General features: G+C 37.7%; 1 protein-coding gene across 2 annotated transcripts in view; it reads left to right on the forward strand.

The window, feature by feature from the left end:
* The window catches only part of LSAMP (limbic system associated membrane protein), a 609,585-nt gene that overhangs the window by 89,273 nt on the left and 502,685 nt on the right, over positions 1-17,627 (forward strand). The window contains exon 2 of one of the 2 annotated variants that reach the window (XM_034411614.3): positions 8,529-8,607. In XM_034411614.3, the coding sequence (XP_034267505.2) occupies positions 8,529-8,607 (79 nt within the window). Of the gene's footprint in view, positions 1-8,168; positions 8,608-17,627 lie in introns of those variants that run through there. The other variant, XM_087894797.1, reaches the window with a different exon arrangement.

Below are 17,627 nucleotides of genomic sequence, written 5' to 3' on the forward strand. Positions count from 1 at the left end.
AATAATTTTCTTGGCTCATGAAACACTTTATAAAATGCTGTGGAAATACTATAAAGGATACAGGAAAGTACAGATTTGTTCCATTTTTAAGCAGAAATATACATTTTACTATTATAAATGATCATGCACCGTTTTATTTCAGCAATATATTTATTTATTTATTTATCTATTTATCTATCTATCTATTTATTTATTTATTATTTAAATTTTTATACTGCCCTTCTCCCGAAGGACTCAGGGTGGTGCACAGCCAACACTAAAACACACATATAAAAAAATTTAAAAGCAATTTAAAAATATATTAAATAATTTGGCCCCAGTCTCATTAAAAAACTAAAACAACCATTAAAATTCATGTTTAGGCCAGCCCAGCTTGTTGAAACAATAAGGTCTTGAGGGCACGGCAAAAGGCACGTAGGTCAGGTATCATTCGTATCTCCAGGGGCAATTCATTCTAGAGGGCAGGTGCCCCCACAAAGAAGGCTCTCCCCCTGGGGGTTGCCAGTCGACATTGTTTGCCCGACGGCACCCTGAGGAGTCCCTCTCTGTGGGAACGTATTGGCCGGTGGGAGGCTATCAGTAGCAGAAGGCGATCTCGTAAGTACCCAGGTCCTAAGCCATGGAGTGCTTTAAAGATGGTAACCAACACCTTGAATCGCATCTGGAAGACCACCGGGAACCAGTTCAGCTCGTGCAGGAGAGGTGTTACATGGGTGCACCGTGTCGCTTCCCATATTGCAAATTCTTCATACATTATTATCGATAATAATATCAAAAAAAGTATTTGGGAAACTATTAGCACCTGTTAGAAAGAGTTAGCCTTAGGAGTTTTGAATACCTCTGGAAACCCAATTTGCCAATATTTGAAAACTAGTTTTTTGGAAGATTTGTAGGAAAAACAACAAAAAGAATATTTAAAATGTTGAAATTGTATATCAGATAAAAATAAATGCAGGTCATGGATAATCAATCTGTAATTATCTGCATCTAAAACACCCTTCTGTAACCTTATGTCTTCTAGATATGTTAGACTTTAATTTTCTAGATAATATGTTCAAAGTCACTAAAGTATTTTCTGAAAGAGCTTAGTTTTAGAATAAACATTTACTTCAAATTCTTTTGACAAAATTGTAAAATTTCCCAAAGATCTACTAAAATGGGTTGTTTAAAAACGTATAAATGTATCTCACCATACAGGCACTACCTTTACCACAAGATGTTATAATATCCAAAATATTACTGAGCAATCTTCAAGATCAAAAATATCGTTTTGCTTTACCTGATAGATCAGGGGTGTCAAACTCAAGGCCCATGGGCCGGATCTAGCCCGTGGGGTGCTTAGATCTGGCCCACAGGCCACTCTGGAAACAGCAAAAGTGCGGCCTGTGGTGCCTCTGCCAGCAGAAATGGAGCTTGGGGAGGCTCCATTTTCACTGGCAGAGGGCTGCAGGAGGCTGTCATGGTAAAAAATGAAGCTCATGAGGGCCATGTGCTCCATTCCCCCCCCCTGAGCTCCATTTTTGCTGGCAGAGGGTTGCAGGAGCTGTTGCTGCCAAAAATGGACCTCTGGAGCCTGTTTTCGCTGACAGAGTGCTCGGGCCACAGGCGCCCCCCGATATGAGTGATGTCAAGCTGGCCATGCCCACCCTGGCCATGCCCACCCTGGCCCTCCTGAGGTCAAACACAACCCTGATGTGACCCCCAATAAAATTGAGTTTGACACCCTGTGATAGATCTTTATATTGACTGAAGCTTAAATGTAAAGGTTAAATCATTATTGAATGATCTGGCAGAGACAATCAAAGTCTCATTAGAATATTACTTCATGTTGTAAGTTTTCAGGGAATTCAAAACAGGGTGGGCTTAGAGAAATATAAATGAAACTCAATGCTTCCAAGCAGAAATCTGAATTTACAAGTGAAATATACATGCTATGTTTCCTCAAAAGATGTTTTAAGGTATGAAAAAAGACAGAAATAGTGGAAAACTCAGGAATTTTGTCACTGGAATATGTCATCAGTATAAGTTCCTTGAGTGAGAAAAGGCAATTGTGAAATGTTGCTCTGTCTAGATGGGAAGATACTACCAATAAAGGAGAATATTTGTAGCTCAGGGTTGAAATGAAGGCTCCTTGGTGGTCTCTGAACCTAACTGTTTTCTTGCAGAAGCTTAGTTACTCAAAGTAGGTAACATTATCTATGATGTTGGAAAGATACTGTTGCTGAATGAGACAATCCATGATTTAATAGGAATTCACTTGCTTTTCAAATTTAATTTTATTTGTAGTTTGGTAACACAGGCCTTATTAGCCAATTTTCAGATTTTTATAACAATACAAGCAATCTTTGTCTATGTGTGAAATGAAAAAAATATATTTTTCAAAATCCTTATCTATCTAGAATTGCATATTAAAAGCCATTGGCTTTAAGGGCGGTATTATTGCCATAAAAATAATTACAAACTCTTATCTTGTTTTATGCTATAATAAATGAAAATCATAGGAACAAGAGGTTTTAAAAATAGGTTTGCAGTAATATTTTGCTTTAAGCATGACTTGAAATATGAGAAAGGACCAAATCATTTGTTGGAAAGAGAGTTCTCCAATGATGTGTAAGGGTAAAGAGCTTTATATTCTGTCAGTGAAAGTTAACTGATGATAAAAAGAAGGATGGTGAAAAGCCTTGAGCATTTGAGGCCAAGAAATTTAGATGTGAATGATAACAATATCTGATGACCAGTCTTGCCTTGCCAATGCAATGGGTAGAATAGATAATCAGAGCAGCAAAGATTAGCAGTTGCAGAATCAACAACCAGGTCAGGAATTTGGAAGTATAAATGGAGAAAAAGTATCAGGGCACTGAAATAGAATAAATAGACAGAAAAATAATAATAGGAGAAACGCAGAGAAGGCAACAGAATTTAAGACAATGGAAGACATTCCCCAATATTTACTTTAATATTTACTTTAATTTGGGTATAACTCTAATTCATCTACTAGTAGCAGTAGATCCTGTAAAATAGTTCCTTGTGTGTGAGAGAGAGACGTGGCTGTTAGTGTGCAAAACCTTGCTCTTAAGTGATCCTAGAGTTGTTGTTGTTTAATGAGTCTTCTTTTTTCCAATCTTCACTCCATTTCTCCATTTCTGTAATTTGGAGCAGGGAAGTTGAAGACCATTTTGTGATCAAAACGGTAAGTTAGTTTTAGTCATCTGGCTTCTCGTGAGGGGAGACAAATTTTCTTTCCATTTGTATTTCCATCTGGCATTTAGTAGTTACTGCAACCATCAGAAATGTTTTTATTGCCTTATTTCATCTAGGGAAGTCTTCTACTATTTTCTATATAAACATATTGATGCCATTTTCCACGAAGTGAATCCTAAATATATTTAACTAGGCATTAAATTTAGATTTAACGGGGTAGTAACTGTCTCCTAAGTAAATATTCTGAGATAAGGATATATTTAGCTAGATTTAGCAGTTATGTGGCAGATGCAACTCGCATTGTATGATTGTAAATCTCCGATAAATATGTTTTCTTTATGCACTGGTATTTAATTAACATATAATAACTCTTATTAACTACAAATGAACAACTCATATGATTACATAGAATTAAGTATGCACTACTGCCTGATAGAATTGGAAGCTTTAGATTATACTCAGCTTTGTTACAGCTTTGAGTTATTGTACAATATTGTCCTTGTCAAGGTCATTTTGGACAAGGGAGAAAAAGCTTCATTATTCAAAAGCATATCAGTGCAATGGAGTCTTAATATTAAGATTAAAGTAATGTAAGCTAATACCCATAAGTTCCAATTTCTAGCATTAGATCAGCCTTGCCAGTTTTGACATTTTCTAGTTGTTTCTAGATTTCATTTCCACTAGGTCCCAAATAGATAGAGTGGATAAGGATTGATAGTGTAAGATGCATGTATGTTAATATGCAACTGTACACTATTCAGACTGTTTTGACTGGATAATATAAAAATCATTGTACATAAATTAAAATATGATTATTGAAAAGACAATGTTTTATTATATATTGAAGAAATCAATTTAAAAGATCAATGGTAGACCTGGTAGAATTGATAGCATCAGAAATGGTTAGTGGAGATTTTGGGGAACATGTCTACAGTAAAACAATAAGGTCAGATAAGTTTTATTCTATGTATTCTATTTTTTAAAAAAAACAACCTGTAAAATGATGTTAGTGAGAAATTACCACTAATATATTCTAGTCTAGATTTTGATGGACATTTCATCTTAAAATTCAGATCCAAAAATAAGAAGTCTTCCCTCCCTCGTTCTCTCCCTCCTCTTTTAACTGAGAACACAAATAAAGCTTCACAGGGTGATGTAATTTTAAAACTGCATGTAAAGATTCCTTCAACAGGGGTTGACTCTCTGTGAATCCACAGGTTTGGGTAATTCATGTAATTTTCTCGCCAGCAAGAAATATCTTCTTGATTTTTTTTCAACTTCACAGTCTAGTCTACAACTGTGGGATTTTCTGGCAATCTCCCAGCCAAATATTAATCCGGTTTAGCTGCGGTAGGCTAGGTGTTGCCATCTGCTTGGGCCAATTATTTAACCAGTGGCATTAAAAGGTATAAATAAATCTACGTTTGGTTCTTGTATAATTAAAAAACTTGCATACTTATAAAAAAAATGAAAGCACTATTTTTTTATATATATTTAAAAAAAAAAAAACAACCAGCAATTTAATAAAGGATATCTTCATGCAAGAATAGGATACAGTCTACTCAGCTAAAGCATATGCATACATATGGCAATGGTCTTCTGGGCCTCAAGTCTAAGTGTGCTTATTGATCTGAATGTGAGTGAGCATCATCATCCAGCAGCAGCAACCACTGTGTAGGACTAAAGCTAAATCAATACTACTGCTTGCCCTGTTTTGTATCTCCTGCAATCTGGATTTAGTGTAAAATCAGCCTTGCATATGAAGATCTTATTTTAACACACATTCAGTCTTACTTTATAACACACAGAAACAATCTCCTATTGTTTCCCATTTATAATTTTCCAGTATTCACAGAATACTGGTGATTCTTCAATGATCTCATCCTTGAACACTGCTGAATGATAGCAACACATCACAATACTGGAAAAAACGGAATAGTGAATGTCAATACAGATTTTCCCATTGCAAAAGGAAAAGTAATTAACAGATTAGTGAGTATCTTCATAATATGGTAGCAGGAGTGAAGTAACAACAGTTCCTTTAGGCACTTGCCTACAAAAAAAAAATACTTTTCCAATTCCTCCTTTTGTCCTTCAAAAGCTTTCCTCCAAAATGTGATCAGATACTAGCATTGTCAACATGAACATTAAACATACATTTCTCATATGTATGAGCAATGGGAAAACAAGATGACAGACCTAGTTAAACTATCATCCAAGGTAGTTACCAACTTTGATTGCTTGCCTGTTTGTTTATTTATTTATCAAATGTATATTGATGCCCATTTCATGAATGTGACTCTTTATGAAGTTCTTTTCTTGTGCATTGAGCCAAATGGTACATTAGGTACTCTTTTAATGCTTCATGGGTCAAGTTGGTGAAGCTGCTGAAATGAACTGGAGCTCAGCTGCCAATCCTGGCATTTGGGGAGGACAGATGCAGCATTCACATTCCAGGCAACTCAATACCACCATTGTCTCTGCTCCAATTAGACCCTCATACATCAAGGGCCCAGAAGAGAGATGGGGGAGGAATGGCTGGTCTGAGGTTCTGGTAGAGAATGTTTTATCTGGAGAAGAAAAATATGGGATAAAAGAGCAATATATGAGCCTGAAATGCCAATTATCCAGAAGAATGTTCCATTTTTTCATCAAAGAAAAAAAAAAGACTGCTCTACTGATTTGGATGGAGAAGAAAGAGCTCCAAGTTTTCCTATTTCTTTTTCACTTTCTGCAACATTCATTTCATTTTGTAGATCACATTTTATTCATTAAAATTAGTTACTGCAATAGGAAAAAGTGTGTGTATGTATGTATGCATGTACTTCAGAATCATTTTTATCAACTGGTCAATGTATTTCAGGCAAGAACCACATTCATACAGAAAAAAAATTGTTAGAGACACATTGTCCATGGTGAGTAGAGTAGGCACCCAAAGCAATTGGGAGCACAATATTCTTTCTTTCACTGTCTTCCTCTTTTATCTTCTCCTTAGTCTGACTCTTTTTAGACAGCAGACAGTCAAGGAAAGAATCAATCACCTTTGTCAGTGGCCTATACTGACCATAGCAGGCTTTTGAAATGAGGGTGATAGCCATATAAATTAGGCTGAAGACTGTGTGTAATCTTAAAGCCAGAGTTATATAACAGCCTCTTCTTAGCTAATAAATATCAGAGCACTGTTGGTGAAGTCTGCATAAATTAAGGGCCCAGAGACAGTAATCCTGTTTTGGACCCAATGCAAGATTAAAATAAAATAAAATAAATGAAAACGGAAATTTGATGAGTGCAATTTTAAGTTTTGAATTCAGATGTTACTTAGAGATGTTTTCAAAAACATATGAAAAAAAAATGTCTTATGAAATAATTGTCCCTTACAGGTAATGGATAATATAAACTGATTCGTGCGCAAAAATAAACTACTTGTGTGGATTAACAAATTGGAGCCAAAAACGCATTTGCCAAAGACGTTAATAAGCATGGAAGTAAATTGGAGAAATGAGGGTTATACCTTTACATCTAGGGCGCTGACCTCACTATGTTTCAAGTCCTTTTGGCCTAGGGTTGATCCCTAAATCCTTTTAAGCTCCCAATTTAAATGCTGCTAAGAGTCACACATATAGGACTCCACATAATATGGTCTGGCAAGCTACAGATAGCTGAGATCGGGCCAGCATGCTTGCCTCCTCTCTCCTCTCTTCCTCTCTCCTCTCTTAGAATAAACCAAGCTTATACGAATATAATACACACACACACACAGCCATTTCACCCTATAGCAGCTCTCTCTCTCTCTCTCTCATTGTGAGCACTTGACTGAACTCTCTGTTCATCACACCTCTGTCCATCACACGTAGAAGCAGCCTGCTTGGCAAGCCTGCCACTGGAAGCCACACTTAACCTCATGATGCTGTAGCTACTCCTATATTCAGCCAATGCCTCACAGAAGTTCAATTCTGCTGAGCAAGGCAACAGCTCTAGGCTTTCAGAATGCAAGAAGAAGAAATCTAATATCAGTATGGCTACTAACACCGAATGAAATTTGTCTCAGTTTGCTTCTTCATTCTCACTTGCCCAATGTCACCTCACTCTTTTTATATACCCTCCTTTCCCCCCTCTCTTCCCAATTCCCACAGCCTTTTGTTTTTCTCCCTTCCTTTCAGTCCCCCAACCCTTCCTTCTGCCACCCATCCCGTTTCTTCCTCCCCCCCCTTTTTTTTACTAACGGCCTACCACCCCTCTTTCTAAAAAAAAAAAAAAAAAGAGGTGCCTCCAGTGAAGCTGTTGTCGTGACAACCTAAAAGAGCATCCGCGGTTTGGCCGGGACAGGCTGACCAGGCAGCGGCTCCAGGGGAGAAAGGATGCGCGGCGCAGCTGGCCGAGTGGCTTCCTGGAGTGGGGAGGGGGGGGCACGAGCGCGTGGCAAGCGAGTTTCCACTGAGTCAGGCAGCGAGGAGACCCTCTTTCCCTTCCCCTCCCCCCCCGCCCGCTCTCCCTCCACCGCTGAGCCGCTCGCCCGTTCCCTCCTCCCTTCGCTCCGCCTGGGAAAGTGGGTTAGGGAGAGAGCCGAGCGCAGAGACTGCTGCGCCGCTCGCTCTAGCAAAAGCATCCACACGCTGGAGGAGCAGGAGGAGGGGGGGGAGGCAGGCAGGCAGGCAGGCAGGCGAAGTCGCAGCTTCTCGCCTTAGGGGGCTCGCTTGCCCTTTCGGAGCTCTTTTGGACGCCTTGATTTGTTTGCTTTCGTCTCTCCCGCCCCTCGCTCCCCTCCCGTCGGGCTCCCTACCCTCCTCTTTTTTTTTTTTCTTTAAATGTGTGCGTGTGTGTAACCGCCTCTTTTCTTCGTTTCCATCCCCGTCCGGCTTGCCTGGGGGGGACTTAAACAAGCAAAAAAAAAAAAAAAGAGCGCGCGAGAGAAACAACAAGACATTATCTCTTTCCAACCCGAGGCATCGAAAGGAGGGAGAGGGTTGGGGGAGGAGAAGCGTCCAAAGAAGCCAGGACCAGGTCGGGAAGGAGACATCCCCCCCACCCTCACCCCTCCAAGAATCCGAGAGAATTGATCAACTGGACAGGCAGAGTTGTGCGTTTTTCGATCGCTGGCCGGATATTACTGTACCTCTCTCGCCTGCTTGCCCTCTCCCTGTTCTCTTTTCTGGGTTTAAGTTCACCATCCTCCAAACACCGAGAGAGATTGACAGAGAGAGAGAGAGAGAGAGAGGGAAAAAAAAAAAGTCCATCCTTTGCAACTCCAGCCATGGTGGGAAGGGCTCAGCCCGATCGGAGACAATTCCCGTTGGTCCTACTGAGACTGCTTTGCCTTCTCCCTACAGGGCTGCCGGTCCGCAGCGTGGATTATAACCGAGGCACTGACAACATCACGGTGAGGCAGGGAGACACAGCTATCCTCAGGTAGGGGGCGATCGGCCAACTTTTCTTACCGTCTTCTTGTCTCCCGCTTGAAAGTCCTGACCCGGGCTGCGAGTGGAGGGGTTGGGAGGACGAGTGTGTGTACTCCTGGTCGTGTGGATTTGGCTAAGGTGTTCGTGTGAGATTGATTTTGATTAATCGTGCCCGTTTGTTTCCCAAGTCCCATTTCCCCATCCTGTTTCTTGGGTCATTGTATCCAATTCATCCTCCCCTTCCCCAAATCCTACATTTGTCAGAAGATTGAAAAGACCTTCCGATGTATATTAACCATGTGGCTGTTGCTTATTTAAAAAAAAAAAAATAGAAAAGAAATAAGAAATTTCTGCTAATATATGATGTTTGTTGTGCGGTACGTAGGATTTGCGGTCAGTCTTCAAAAACTTGTCTTCTGTAGCTCCTGAATGGTTATATAAAATATATCTAAATGTGCTTTGGATGGAGCTGTTTTTATTGGGTCTGTTGCTGATCTTCCATACACCTCTGTGTGAGTTTATTATCCAGACAAATGAAGGAGAAAATAAGTAGCCAGAGGGGAAATATTCCAAGTTGTCTTTCCCTTCCTGCCAACATTTAAATGGCAGACGAAAGCCTTGAGCACCCACCCACATCATTTATTTATTTGAATTATATCCTGATTTTAGTTTTGTATGACTCAAGTCAGTGTACATAATGTGAGAGGTCAAGAGAAAAGAGTCATTATGGAAGTAACCTGGTTTCTTCCCTCTCCATTATCACACTCTTCTAAAATTTCCGCACTACTTAAGAGAATTATTTGCTAGTTGTTCTGGCTCTTGTACAAATGGATTAAAACCCATTTAACAACATAATTCATTTATGATGTTAAAAAAAAAATCTTTGGACAGCTTAAGTGCAATGTTGCAATTTCAAATGTGCATGGTTTCTTGTCAGGTGATTCTGAGTTGCCTGTGCGGCTTGCTCTGTGGGTTTTCCTTGTTAAACCTAGAAGGAGAGCTAAGTTCAGTGCATATGTGTGTGACTTGACTGGCTGGTGATGGGAAGCTGCATCTCGGTGTTTGTACTGCCTGTGCAAATTGAGATTATATAAATCGTAGTCACTTTAAATCTTGAATTAAAACTCCCTCTCATTCATATAAATAAACAAATCCTTACACTGCAATCTGCTCTACTGTATTTAAACTTCCGTGTTATGGAAACTATGCATGCACCAGGATCTGCCTTCTGCATATTGTGGCAATAAAATTACTGGATGTGATTTAGAAGAGAGTAATTTATGCAAAGAACAGATACTGCACAGCTGTCAAAGATCCAGGGAATAGTTCTTCAGCAAACATAGTGACAACACAAAGTTTTTACTCGATTTCTGTAGAATAAAACTTGATAGGTAGCAGACCCTGTCTTTGAAGCTCAGCATTTTTTCACCCACCTCTCTGTTTTGTGGCTAGAAGGGCATTTTTATTACATGCAGGAAAATAGTGTGTATTCCTTGAATTTGGATATTAGCGAGAGGGGTTTGAGAATGCAAAGCAGTAGTCCCCCATTCATTTCATGAGCTAAGAGTGTTCTGATGTTGGAATATACTGTCAGCAGCACCATTCCTCAGCTCTTCAGCCTTGTTAACTTGCATGTAAGATTTTCCACATGGAGTAATAGGATTTAGCAAACAATTCATCTGACTTGCGTTTTGTGATAGAAAGCTTCTGAAACACCAAACCAGAGTGTTATCTGTGACTTTAGAGATGTCTCTCTATCTCTCTCTCCTCCTCCCTCCCTCCCTCCCCCTCTCTTTCTCTCCTTCAGTCCCTCCCCCCCTTCTCTCTCCATGGCCCTTCCCTGTTGAGATTTAGTAATTAACCCTTTCAGGTAGTGTTTTTCCTGTTTTTCTAATCTTTCATTTTAAAATGCAGTGTAGATCCTGGTTTGATCTTCCCTTTTCCTAAGTAGCACAGAAGGGAGTATGTTCAGCTTCACTGTGTACATATGGCACTAGCGAAGTCGTTAAGCTCACTTACCCAGCTAGGGGTCATTGGATTTCTATTTCCCACTTAACCTTGCAGCTCTGAAGTTTATCTACAGATACAAGGTGCCCAGAATGCATTTGCTGCAAAGATGTATGCAGCCTGCAGGATAGTGATGAAGAACAAACATGTACAGATTTTATTCCTTTTTTAGAGTTTCTCAAATATGTATAGGCAGTTAGTTTTAGTAAGCATTTAATTCTGTGTTAGCATCTGGGGTCAGGGGAGGGAGGGAGGGAGAGGGAGGGAGAGGGGGGAAGAGACAAAGAAAGGAAGGAAGAAAAAGAAAGGAAGGGAGGGAGGGAGAGAGAGGGGGGGATGTAATATGTATTGGCATCCAGCAGAGAGAGACACACTATGAAAAAAAAGCAAGCACAATTCCTTCCTTTCATCAATTTATTTCAGGCAACAGTATGTCAACTTCCATAATCCATAATTATTTAACTAAGAAAGCCAAAGAGCTAGCTATAGAAGTCAGAGTTTGACCATTATGACAATAAAAAGGGTTGTGTGTTTTATAAATTTTGCACATTCCAGTTCAGATTTTATCTACTTTGGCTTGGAATTGTATGAATGTTGCACACAAATGTGCTTACTTAAAGTAATTACATTAAGGATATGTTTAGTTGTTGCTGTAGGCCACAAATTCTGACAAGTACTGGCTGTACAAATTTTATGCTTTTCTGCACAGGTGATGAAGACTGGCATAGTTTATTCTTTTCTAGCACTATCCAGATATTCATTTGGGAATAAAAGATCTAGGATGATAGTTTCTGACCATACCACAATGTGATTGCATTCAGGATTTTATTTGAATAAAATGTGTATAGATACCTTGTACATAGGTTATTGAACATGATAGAGATTAATTACCAGACCACATGACATTGTGTAAACTAACTAAACCTTGATGAAATGGAGATAGGGAGTAGTACTTATTTAATACACATTTGATTGATTTTTAAATTGAAATCTTGTCACGATAGCTTACAATATGATTAGTACAATAAAAAATCAATATGTTAAGTTGATGCAATCAACCTTCAACACGACACACCTCTTTTTTGCAAACACTGTTTTGGATGTGAAAATATGGGTAGATGCCCCATCAAAATATACTTAACTAAAATTCTGCCTTTAAGAAAGTCTCAGATGGAGGAGTTACTTCAAAGAAATTATGCTGAACAACTTGTGATTCTTCATTATTTTCCCTTCTACTTGTTCTAAGTGAATTCCACACAAGTTTAAAAATGATACCTAAATATTCCCTGCTTTATATTTAAAATCCAACTTTATATCTCTGCGATTATCCTTTTTATCTGAACCTGTATTCCTTAACTTAATAAAATTAAAGAATAATTATTGGCTTTTTAATAAAAGTTTTGCATAATCCAGCAACATTCATAGTCCTTTTCCTGGACCAACAATCCCTACTCACATTCACTCATGCCCTAGTCACTTCTCATCTTGACTATTGCAACACGCTCTACATGGGGCTGCCCTTGAAGAGCATACGGAAGCTCCAGTTGGTGCAAAATGTAGCGGCCCAAATTTCTGCAGACCCTGGTGTGCACATGTATCACCACTCCTGCGGGAGCTGCATTGGATGCCGATTTGCTTATGGGTGCAACTCAAAGTGCTGATTGTCACCTTTAAAGCCCTTCATGGCTTGGGACCAGGTTATCTGAAGGACCATCTCTTGCCGATCACATCGACCTGACCCATCAGAGTGGGGAGGCAGGGAATGCTGCGGGTCCCAGCTCCGAGGGAGATACACCTGGCTGGATTCAGAAGAAGGGCCTTCTCCGTGGTGCCTCCCTCTTTCTGGAATATCATTCCCCCAAAGATTAGAATGGCCGCTCCTCTAATACTCTTCCAGAAGGTGCTGAAGACCTGGTTCTGCCAGTAGGCCTGGGGAACCCAGAGTGGGATGGGGCCAATTAAATGGCTCATGTGATCTGCTGTCACCAGGGCAGGGAGTGGGGGGTGATTTTATTATATTATACTGTATTAATTTATTTGATTCTTTTTATCAGTTTTATTGTTTTAAATGTGGTTTTATATTCTGTAAGCTGCCTTGAGTTGTTATGGACGAATAGGTAGAAGTATAAATTAGATAGATAGATAGATAGATAGATAGATAGATAGATAGATAGATAGATAGATAGATAGATAGATAGATGGATGGATGGATGGATGGATGGATGGATGGATGGATGGATGGATGGATGGATGGATGGACAGACAGACAGACATGAAATGTAGGTAGTCCTTACAACTACAATTGGAACCAGAATTTCTGTTACTAAACAAGATGGTTGTTAAGTAAGATTTTACAACCTTTTTTTGCTACCGTTGTTAAGTGAATCACTGCCACTGTTAAGCACGGTCATTAAGAAACATGGCTTTTCTCAGTGACTTTGCTTGTGATAAGCTGGCTGGGAAGGTTGCAAATGGCAATCACATGACTCCAAGATGCTGCAAACATCATAAATGCAGGTTGGTTGCTGTGCCGGAATATAACTGCAACAGTCATAAGTGTGAGGACTGATAATAAGTCACTTTCCTCAGTGCTATTGTAACTTCAAATGGTTGCCAAATGAATGGTTGTAAGTCAAGGACAACCTCTATACACTTCTATCTTGTTCCTCTTGAATGTGTCCACAAGAAGAGTGGATGACACAACATCAGTGAATGGCAACCATTAGTTTTTGAGGAACACACGTAAGCTATTTAGAAGGGGACTAGGATTGCAGTGAATGGAGGCAAATGCACTAATGCAAAGTCAGGTGATGAATATCACATCATATCCTAATTTGAGTTATAATGTTATATATTATAACATATTATAACATATTATAATATATATTAATTACATCAAACAAAACCTACTATAAAAATTATTAAATATTTTTTTTATGTTTTCCTATCTGAAAAGAGCAAGAAAACTTGTCCAATGTAGAACATGTGGAGACCAGCTGGCGTAACAGGAAATTTACTGGGAATTATAAAATCTTGCAGTTCTAGGTTGCCTAGAACTGTTCAATTGTACATTACATCAGAAAGTAGAGAATATTATAATTTTCAATAAGCCAAAATTATCATCTTTTTCATATTAAAGAAAAGAGTTTAACACCGTGTGAATCGTTGTTTGATAGTTAAAGAAAGAAGGAAAAAGTCTAACTGACTTACGACTATGGGAAGCTGAGTTAAAAGTGGAGCACATGAAGTCAATCTCATTCACATGAGTGGAAATTGTGATTTCCAATTATACACAAACCAGTACAATTCTTTAAAAGAATTCCCTTTAAAAGTCTTTCTTTCGGTACATGTATTTGAACCCAAAATTTTCTGGCTTTTTACAAGTCCATTAAGCAGAGTAAAATCATCCTGGATATTATCTATATTTCCAACGTAAATTTGAAATGCATTTATACATTTTAGACATTTTTATTTGAATCATGTACCAATGGTATATCATTTTATCAGCATTCTCCTGTAGATTATAAAATAATGTGAATGTCAATGCTTTTCCAAGACTACGTTGTGAATCTCATTAATTTATAATATATGAATTGAAGTTTGTGTTTCACTTCAGAGTTTTCCATACCAGGTCTAGGAAGACTCTTTCTCCAAATTGTTATTATATTGAATTTTATGAATATACAGTATACATTATGAGAGTTTATGCAAATAGAATTGAAGTAAATGAAATAAAACTCAAGTGCTGTTTCTTATAATGAATGGTGAAATGTGAGTCCAATGCACATAATTTATTAAAAATGTTTAATTTTAGGCTTTCCTCTCAAAAGAGGTTCTAATGTTTGAACTTAGTGATTAGTAAAACTGTTATCTTTATAAATATCCAATAAGGGTATTCAATGGTGTAATTTTTGCATTGTCTTTCCACATGGAGTGATATACCTCATCCAACATTGTATAGTTGTAAAATGTACAGATATAACATATATGTCTATATAAGATAAAATATAATAGGGCTTATATTTAAAAAAACATACATGAAGTGGAGATGTGACATTTTATTTTATTTCTAAGAAACAATCTTCAAAATATAATGCCTATATTAATTCATGTGCAAAACACTTACATATAGCTAAATTTTAATATCCATCTTCCTAGTAAGATACTAGAAGTGGTATATGGAGAATATTACTTTAAATAAAATTAAATGTTGTTATTAACACAGCTGCCTGCAATTTCTGCAGGTTCGAATCTTACCAGGCTCAAGGTTGACTCAGCCTTCCATCCTTTCTAAGGTAGGTTAAATGAGGACCCAGTTTGTGGGGGCAATAAGCTGACTTTGTATAAATATATAAAAGTATGAAGGCTATTGCTTAATGCATTGTAAGCCGCCCTGAGTCTCCAGAGAAGGGTGGCATATAAATCAAATTTTAAAAAAAATGCAAGGTATGATATTTAAAAAAACTGTAAATATATATATTTAGCTGAAAAAGAGTACAGTTAGAGGATTTAACCAATATATTTGAAACTATTTATCATTATAAATTTTCATTCTTAGGCCAAAACAAACCACCATGGATTAAATCTATTCCTCTAGCCCAGGGCTGTCAAACTTGAGGCCCGCGGGCTGGATGCCTCACACACTGGCCATGCCCACGCCTGGTTTAGCTAAGGGGGAAAAGTCGTGACATGTCACATGACACCGACGTGACAAGCCAAATTTGACACCCCTGCTCTATCCAGTGCAAATTTGTAGGCAGTTGTTTTTTATCTTCTTAGCCAAGATCTGGGCCCAAGTGACTCTGATGACCAGGGTATAACCAGAACTGAGTTGTTTACTCCTAGCCCAGTATTCTATGCACCCTTGCTGCCATTCACAATATTATTGATACTTATTATAGCAACAAACAAAAGCCGCTGTTCTGCTCAGTAACACACAAGAATATATTGTAAAATGACTCCAGATTCCAGAGCTTACTGGGCAGTAGTCTTTCAATGTCTAAGACGAGAGCTATCAGATCTGTGTCAGCAATAGCTGAAAGATATACCACTGAAAGGAAAGATATATATGGGTTTACTTAGAGACAGAAAGATTTCCGTCCCATGTTAAGTAGAACTTCACACTTATGCAAGACTAAGCTTTTTGCTGCCTCATCTTTGCCAGAATGGAAGCAATGGCTTTGTTTTATCCATTTTCTTATTTATTGCTCTTGGGCCTTCTCTTACTTGGCATCTTTTTATTTCTTACTGGTGTTCAGTATAATCTGACCTTCTGTAGCTTTCTGCCTTTAAGTGTGTCCAAAAATAAATAGATTACCTTTCTTTCAGTCTTTACTCATGTCTACCATATCAGCTATAGTTACAATATCCTAACTGAAGACAAATTGTGTTAAGTACCAATTCCTCCTATAATTAGCTCTAGACGGGATGGAAAATCCATTTATCTAGCAGCAGATAGTGGGTTACAATTAACTACTTTTGATTAATCCGTGGAAAGTATTTATTTATTGGAAAATAAGTACTCTGTAATGAAAATAATAAGGAGCAAGTTAATATACAACACTTCAAGAATACTAATAGTTATTTCTATCTTGAGGAAAATCTATTTGAATTTAAAGTTTAGGCAAAAGGACTCATTGAAGTTTAGTTTTGAATTCTCAATTGTTTTTCTAATATTCTGTATGGCACAGAGAGAAATAAAACAAGATTTATCTGTCTTTCAACGAACGAATGACTATAATAACTATAACAACTTGTAAGGGAATTGTTTCAATTTTCTTTTGTAACTGCCACCTGTAGAACTGGGAAAATCTTGTTAACGATCTGCCATTGCTATTTACCAAGAAAATAGTGGAGACAAGAACTGGATTGATGAACTGATGGGCTCTTTTTTATTCCTTCATATTAACTTTCTAATTTAGGTAGTACAGGATTATCAAGTGTTTAGTATTTTCCAAATAACTTATTACAACATTTCTATTCGGCCAAATTAATAGACTCTAGATGGATTACCATATTCTATAAACAACAATAATGGTAATTATTAAAACATTTTAATATTATAACAATAATCTATATCAGTCATTATTAATCCTAATAATTGAACAACTTAATTGAATGTATTATATCAGTGCGATTAAAGTCTACAGGGTTTTTTTTTAATTGGTAGTTTTTTTGTTTTTAGTTGTTAGGTTAAAGGTTAACATTTTGTCATAACTTATTGGGATTGTTTTAAACAGGTAAAAAAATAGAAAAAATGCATAAAATAAAATTATGAAAAAGAGAAAGAAAATGCAGTAGGTAAGAAAATAAATATTTAAAGAAACGAATTCCAATATTTCGTACAGCAGTTAAAAACATTGTTGTCATTTCTTCCCATCATTCATTTCTTCTCATATTCAATACAAATCCAGAAATCATCATCATTTTTATCCATTTTTAATAAAAGGCTCATAAAAGGTGTCTAGACTTTTAAGAAAATCATATTGTTTATCCTTAATAAAGTCAATTTTGTCATTTCTGCTAATTCTGTCATAATCACAATCCAATCTTCCATTATTTTATAGTTCAAACTCTTAGCAAGCTTCTTGCCTTCAATTAATTTTAAAATGTTTTGATTATTTATTTTTTTATTTTTCTTGGGTCAAAATGGCACTCACCAAGTGATGTACTTGTTCTGCTAATTAGAAGATCTCTGTCGCTGTCAAAGTATTGATATTCTAGTTGCTTGGTAAAGCAGAATTTGAGTCAACCCAGGGTCCTATATGCAGGCTCTTCATGAGATTGAGAGTTTGATCATTCTTCCTCTCCTGGTGTTTGATCTGCGGTTCATCCACAGGTTCCCTTCAGATCCTGTGGGTTTAGAGCACATGTGGGTGATTTCTTAGCTTCTCTTTTATCTGGAGAAATTCTGCAGATCTGGGCTGACTGCCAGTCACTGGACTCTTCCTCCGATCATTGGAGACATGTTAGTTCTCCACTTTCACCATTTCCCCCACCTTGAAGTCCATAAGGTTAACATTT

The sequence above is a fragment of the Pantherophis guttatus genome, chromosome 5 (genome assembly GCF_059756535.1).
Source record: "Pantherophis guttatus breed Tessera chromosome 5, ASM5975653v1, whole genome shotgun sequence".
Lineage (NCBI taxonomy): Eukaryota > Metazoa > Chordata > Lepidosauria > Squamata > Colubridae > Pantherophis > Pantherophis guttatus.